At 39.0% G+C, this 8092-nt stretch overlaps 1 protein-coding gene across 1 annotated transcript in view; it reads left to right on the forward strand.

Moving 5' to 3' along the window:
• The window catches only part of LOC132031555 (uncharacterized), a 20527-nt gene extending 16995 nt beyond the window's left edge, over positions 1-3532 (forward strand). Inside the window, exon 3 of the mRNA XM_059421541.1 lies at positions 3272-3532. Within this exon, the coding sequence (XP_059277524.1) occupies positions 3272-3532 (261 nt within the window). The remainder of the gene's footprint in view (positions 1-3271) is intronic.
• Positions 3533-8092: the final 4560 nt, after the last annotated feature.

The raw sequence follows: 8092 nt of genomic DNA on the forward strand, positions 1-8092 counted from the left end.
CCAAAACCCATCATAACAAAACCAATCATGTAAGGATTTTAAAGACAATTTCCCACCTTTATGGGTGATTAAGATAAGGATATTCATATATCAATTGGAATCGACTAGATACCAATTTGGACGAAGTAGCACAAAGGAATGAAAGAATTCAAAGTTTCCTAAATGTCCCATAGCCTCTCATAGATAGGTACGGAGCTCATCGTACCGATCCGCAAGACTCTACTAGACATGCTCTTGTACTTATAGACCGGGTAATCTAGGGCTCTGATACGAACTTGTCACGACACAGTTTCACCAAGTCGCACAATCACTACCATTTCCCACCTCGATAGGCGAACCCTTTTCCAAATCATCAATTCAATCACAATAAAGTAAAAGAGAAGAATAAGTAGAAGCCAGAATCATAAATAATCATAAGAGCGGAATATAAGTACAATCCCCAAGGAACTGGTCTGACTAGTACAAGAGCAGCTAAGTAATGCCTAGAAAATACAAGTCCCAAATCCTAAACACATCTGTCTGAATGGAAGAAAACAAAGACAGGGATAGAGGGATCTCTAGGCAGCTACTCGTCAGATGCTCACCCTAGATACTCGTAAGCCAGGCCTTGAAAATCAGTCTCGGGAAGTAGAAGTGGAACTTGTCTCAAACTCTATACCCAAAAAAGGAGTGTAGCAAGGTAGCATCAGTACAAACAACACGTACTGAGTAGGCATCATAGGCCGACAATAGTTAGTTAACATATGTAAAGAAAGAGATTGAAAAATAGACATGCTTATAATCATGTATACACACCACATAGTCTAAGAATAAAACTCAAGTACACAAGGATCAATGACCGGATCATAGCCTATGGTGAAGCACCCAAACACAAGTCTTGCCAAGTTTTTCACGATTCCTCAGAATAGCATAAACACTAGTACAACCAACAATGTTATTCCGTAACCTCAAGTCTCAACCTAGGAGAAAGTCTCCTTCCTCGAATCCATCAATTCCCAAATATATATTAATCAGGCACACGGCGATCTCAAATCAGTAACCAATCAGGAACTCAACATTCACGAGCACTGTAAAATACGATAATAACCACTACTAGAAATCATATGTATGAGAGAATGAAATATGAATGCAATGCAATGATACACACATGTTTCGGGCGGATGCTATCTACGCCTCGGCAGTCATGGCCCATGGGGGTTTCACGAAGTCCATGTACCTGCTGCGTTGCATTGCCCGATCCAAGTCAGTGTTACGAAACGTGCAACCCGATCCCAGTCAGTGTTGCGGTACGCGCAACTCGATCCAATATATGTATGTGTGTATAGTGTGTGTGTGTGTGTGTGTGTTGCGGTGTGCAACCCGATCTAAATATATGAGTATGAATGGATGCATGATATCAATACCAACAAGAGTATATCAATGATAATCGTGTGACACATGGATACATATCTTAATATCAAGTTCAATCTCAATTTCTTCTTCTTCAGAAGTCAATAACCAATAACTGAGAGATACGGGTTCACAACCATGAAAAAGTCACTAAGTATTCATATCAGAGTATCATGAAAGATAAGAATGAGTGTAATGCATAATGTCAACGAGTGATGACAACATATCAAATCAATCATGCCACTCATGGACACATATATCAATAACAATCTTAGTATCATAGCTTCCCTTTCCTTCCTAACAACATCAACACATGATAAAATACGATCTCCAAATCATAAGGTAAATCCCTAAGCAACAACTTTGGAATCACTTACATGGCTACCAGCCAATAAGTCACAATAAGGCAATAACTTAATAGAACACAACAAGGGGACAAGTCATAGTCAATGACAATACCAACCTAAGTATTCCATCTCGACTCCACACCCGAAGGTGTACATGCTTTCTCCAACAATCCCTAACTTTACATATGCTTTACTAACCGAAGTCTAACCATAAGGTAAGCCATAACCTCCCTGGAATGCCGAACAGGAGACATAAACCGTCAAACCTTAGCCTTACCCTTTCTTTGTGCCTCCAAATACTCAAAGTCTAACCATATTCGAATTCTACAATAGAAATCAAGAAGAACAATACCCGTATTGATATACTTCTAATTTAAGCCAAATTCGAACTCATGAAATTGGGGAAATGGACCCACAAGGATAAAATGGCCAATTCAAAGGTAGTATAGGCAATTCATGCACTAGATGATCAAAACCCACCATTCAATTGCTAGATTAACTCAAGATTAGGCCAAATTCAGAATTAGAGTGAAACCCCCAATTTTTGGCATGAACCCTAACTTTTCAATCCTCAAATTAATCACTAATAATGGAAGATTTAAGCTTTTCAACAATGAATTCACCAAATTCTATGGTTACACTAGTCAATTTCATCATCAATTTCCATTAAGAAAGTCTAGAACTCATTACAAAAAATTATCATGAAAACCCATCTTCCCTCTTTGATTCTAATAGATTTCTAGCACGGATTGCACGGATTCAAGCTTAAGGATTGTAAAAGAAAGATTTCAAGCTTAAGGAACTTACCCTCAAGAGAATTCTGCCCCAAGCCTCTTCAATTCTCCTCAACGTTGCTTAGGAGAAATAATTTTTTGAATGGGGAATGAAAGGGTTTCAACTTATCATTATATAAGAATCTGGTCCCGTCATCCGCTGCAGCGGTACTCTGCCTGCTACAGTGGGGCCCCCATGGCATTACGCCTCTCACTGTCATGTATCTGCCACAGCGGATAACCGTCCACTGTGGCAACCTCTCTCAAAATCCTCAGCCACGCTATAGCAGACTTGGCCCTCGCTGTGGCGAGTCCGCTAAGGCAGATCTGGTGCCGCTACGGCGGACACAAGATACCAGAAAACTCTAGTTTTTCACAAACCCAATGGCACAATCCAACAATCAGCCGAGACCTCACAGACCCAAACCAGACATGCATTCACACATAAAAATACGCTGCGGACTCACTTGCAGTCTCGAAATTCCTAACAAATCTCTTTGACTGGGTCAACACCTAATGGTCAAATACTAACTTACCAATCAATGACCTAAAATGCTCCTAAGTGCCTCGGGAACCATCCTGAACATCCCACCAATTCACAATCGACCATCCATACCTCCTGGATCAACGAATTTCTGAAAAAAGTCTGTTCACTCAAATGTCAACTATTGGTCAAACGTTTTTCACTTAAAAGTTTAAATTTTCAAAAGTCACACTAAAACTTGTTCGATGACTCAAGAATGATGGCACCCATCTCTGCAGATTAATATTGCACTAATAAGGCTCAGAAAAAGGTCAACAAAGGTAAATGGGTCAAAAAACACTATAACGATCGAACAAGTCATTACAATCTCTATTCCACCCTATTGGATGGCTCCGCCAGAGTTGGGAGAGTTGAAGGAGCAGTTGCAAGACTTGTTGAACAAAGGATTCGTTAGACCCAGTATTTCTCCTTGGGGTGCTCCCGTTCTATTCGTGAAGAAGATAGATAGTACCATGCGGATGTGTATTGATTATCGATAATTGAACAAGGTTACAATCATGAATAAGTATCCAATACCCTGCATTGATAACTTATTTGACCAACTTCAGTACGGGTCGATCTTTTCTAAGATTGATTTGAAGTTAGGCTATCATCAGTTGAAGATTCAAGCGGAAGATATTTCGAAGACCGCTTTCAGGACCGGTTATGGTCATTATGAGTTCTTTGTGATGTCTTTCGGGCTTACTAATCCCTCGGCAGCACTCATGAATTTTATGAATTGTATCTTCATTCTTACTTGGTTCATTCGTGATCATGTTTATTGATGACATCTTGGTGTACTCTCGGAGTAAGGAAGATCATAAGAAGCATCTGAGGATCGTGCTTGGCCTGTTAAAGGAGAATAAATTGTATTCCATGTTTTCCAAATGTGAGTTCTGGCTCAGTTCCGTGGAATTTTTGGGACATGTTATGTCCAAGGATGGGATTATGGTTGATCCTAAGAAGATCGAGGATAGAGATTAGACCAGACCTACTTCGGTGACTGAGATTTGGAGCTTCGTGGGCCTTGCAGGTTATTATCGCCAATTTGTGAAGGGGTTTTCATCTATTTCTTCCTATTTTACTAGGTTGGCTTAGAAGAATGTGCCTTTCCAGTGGTCCGATAAGTGCGAGGAGAGCTTTGAAAAGCCTAAGGTTTTATTGACTTCAGCCCCGATTTTGGCTTTACCAATGGCGGGAAAGGAATTTACTATTTATTGTGATTCTTCACATATTGGCTTGTGTTATGTGTCGATGCAAGAGGGTAAGGTGGTCGCGTATGCTTCGAGGCAGGCAAGGTCTATGAGAAGAACTGCCTCACTCATGACTTAGAGTTGGCGGCGATGGTCTTTGCTTTGAAGATCTGGAGGTATTACTTGTATAGAGTCCATTCTGAGGTCTTCACAGTTTATCGTAGTCTTCAGTATGTCTCTAGTCAAAAGGATCTGAACTCGAGGCAGCGTAGATGGATGGAGTTGCTCAAGTATTATCATAACACCATTCTTTATCATCCAGGAAAAGCTAATGTGGTAGCTGATGTGTTGAGTCGAAAGGCAGTGAGTATAGGTATCTTAGCGCGTTTGATTGTTGAAGAGTGTCCTTTAGCGATGGACGTTCAGTGTTTGGCTAATAGTATGGTGAGACTCGATATTTTAGAACCTGGTAAGGTTATAACTTGTGTGGAGGTGAGATCGTCTCTTTTAGAGCAGATTAGGGCTCAGCAGTTTGAGGATGTGAAATTATGCAAGATTCGGAATAAGGTGCTAAGTGGAGAAGCCAAAGAAGCTATTCTTGATGATGAGGTTGTTTTGAGGATTAAAGGGAGAATTTGTGTTCCTATGGTTGGTGATTTGATTCCGTTGATCTTGAAAAAGGCTCATAGTTCCAGATATTCCATTCATCCAGGTGCAACAAAGATGTATCGTGACTTGAGACAACATTATTGGTGGCGTAGAATGAAGAGAGACATTGTTGAGTTTGTTGCCCAGTGTTTGAGTTTCCAGCAGGTTAAGCTTGAGCACCAGAGATCGGGTGGTATGACTCAGAGGATGCCCATTCCTGAGTAGAAGTGGGAGATGATAGCTATGGATTTCATAGTTGGTCTACCAAAGACCTTGGGCAAGTTTGATGCCATTTGGGTTATTGTGGATATATTAACTAAATCCGCACACTTTATTCCGGTTCAAATTACCTACAATTTCGAGAAGTTGGCAAGGATCTACATTAGTGAGATTGTTCGATTGCATGGAGTGCACATTTCCATCACTTCAGACAGAGGCACTCAGTTTACTCCCCATTTCTGGAGGACTTTGTAGAAGGAATTGGGAACTTAGTTAGATCTTAGCACCGCATTCCACCCTCAGACAGATGGTCAGTCTGAGAGGACTATTCAGGTGCTAGAGGATATGTTGAGAGCTTATGTGATTGACTTTGGTGGCCATTAGGACCAGTTCTTACCGTTGGCGGAGTTTACGTACAACAATAGTTATCACTCGAGTATTGATATGGTACCATTTGAGGCTTTATATGGTAGGAGATGTCATTATCCGATTGGGTGGTTCGATGCATTTGAGGTGAGACATTGGGTTACAGACATGTTGAGAGAGTCCTTGGACAAAGTGAAGTTAATTCAGGAAAAGCTTCTTGCAGCTCAGAGTACGCAAAAGGAGTATACGGACCGGAAGGTTCGTGATTTGGAATTTATGGTTGGTGAGCAAGCCCTGTTGAAGGTTTCACCCATGAAGGATGTGATGCGATTTGGGAAGAAAGGTAAGTTGAGTCCGAGGTATATCGGGCCATTTGAGATCCTTAGGCGAGTTGGTGAGGTGGCTTATGAGTTGGCTTTGCCACCGGGTTTATGAGGAGTACATCCAATGTTTCATGTCTCTATGTTAAAGAAGTACCATTATAATAGGTCCTACATCATCCAATGGGACTCGGGGCTTTTTTATCAGAATCTGGCATTCAAGGAAGAGCCGGTGGCCATTTTGGACAGGCAGGTTAGGAAGTTGAGGTCTAAGGTATTGCTTCAGTCAAGGTGCAGTGGAAACACCGTTCGGTTGAGGAGGCCACTTGGGACCGAGGCGGACATGCTGAGTAGATATCCTCAGTTGTTCGACAATTCAGGTACCCCTTTTCTCCATCTTTTGCCTTGTCGCTTGAGGAGGAGCGATTGTTTGATTGGTATCTGATATAACGACCCGTTTGGTCATTTAGCACTTTTTGATTCTTTTTCGTTAAAATACCCTTTCTATAGTTTTGAAAGGTATTCTTGACTAGCGGGAATTGGTGACATGGTGATTTAATTGGCAGTTACTTTTTGAAATATATTTATTTAATGTGTGTGAAAAATTTATTTATAGGAATATGCGTTTCACTCATATAAGGTATAAGTTAGTAAATAAAGTATTTGATGGAATGACTATATTTTATACAAAGAAGTTAAGTGAATTGGGAAAACTATAGTGATAAATTATTGGGCCAGATCTAGGGGTGGGCATGCTATGGTATATACCGATTACCATACCGAAATCGATTTTTTTTATACCGTGGTTTTGGTATTATGGTATTTGGTACGGTATTTGGTATGCATTTCTAAAAAGTTCAGTAATTGGTATTTATAAATAATATACCGAAATACCGAATACCATACCGAAGTATATAGTTACATATACAAGTCATATATATTACTATTTAAGTACAAACAAATATATAAACAAGTATTAGTACAAAATTGATTGTTTAAACGTTGGAATTTTGATTAATCTATGTTAATTGAAATGCTCTTTTGTGTAATTGATTTACGAAGGGGATTAATTGTGCTTCTTTTGAATATATTTACATGTATAAAGTGTTGGTACAATATAATTGAGAGGTTTCTTGAATAGCCGAAGTCATAATTATCTATTATATAAGTATATGTAGGTCGAAGTCGAACAAACTATGGTTACCGAGTTACCGTACCGAAAAAAATTGAAACCGAACTTAAAAATACCGAACCATATCGAATTAATTTGGTATGGTAATGGTATAGTACTTTTAAAAATCGAAAACTGAAATTACTGTATCGAACTTTCCAATACCGTATCATACCATACCATGCCCACCCCTAGGGAGACCTACTTCTTATGGCCCATGCATGTTAGTGCTCAAGGGTTCCAAAATAAATATATTTACTCTTGGCATGAAAAAGAAAATAAGGGGAACACGTTGAAACTATAATGGAGGCAAGCAACTGAGGGGAAATTTTCTCGTGGAAGTAAATTTTAGGGGTATCAGGTATGGGGTTATATTTCTTTAACTATATTATCCTTGTTACATAATTTAAGGGTAATGTAATAATTGCACAAAAATGATAATCAAAGATTAGATAGTACTATACCATCACAAATCATGCAGCTATTATCACATGGGAAAGCATAAAAGAATTTTATTAGCTTTGTATATCACAAAGAAGTGACGATTTAGCCAAAGAAAAGAGATGGAAACGAACAAGGTAGAGGCAGAAACAATTGGAACCCATTTGTTAGTTTTCAAACTGAGTGATTTAATGATTATGGGCTAACGATGAGGAAATTATGAGCAAATCATTGTGAAATAGGATAGAATGGAGGAATAGTGTATAGGTTATGGTTCTGCATATCTTAACTCGGGCTTGAAGTTACTGGTTTGGTAACTTAGTTTCAGTTTCATTTTTTCTTATAATTATAAAGTCACAATTTAGTTTTTTATTAATATAGTGGGTATATTTACTTGACTATTAGGGTATCAGATTGTCACGACCCAAGTAGCCGTGAGTGGCACCCACACAAATCCCCTAATGGACGAACCATCCCCTTACTCAATTATCAAGAAATTTTAAACAATTATAAATCAATAACCAGAATTAAATCATAAAACTGTCTAGTCATGCCATCAATAAATAAAAGTGCGGAAATCTAACTATTACAACCTTAAAGATTCGAACGTCATCGTACAAGGACTTTAAAACATAACTGTCTGAAGAATAAATAACTGTCTATAAGCGTAAACAATGTTTGGAATGAAAATAGACATCAACA

This window comes from Lycium ferocissimum, chromosome 9, assembly GCF_029784015.1.
Source record: "Lycium ferocissimum isolate CSIRO_LF1 chromosome 9, AGI_CSIRO_Lferr_CH_V1, whole genome shotgun sequence".
Classification (NCBI taxonomy): Eukaryota; Viridiplantae; Streptophyta; class Magnoliopsida; order Solanales; family Solanaceae; genus Lycium; species Lycium ferocissimum.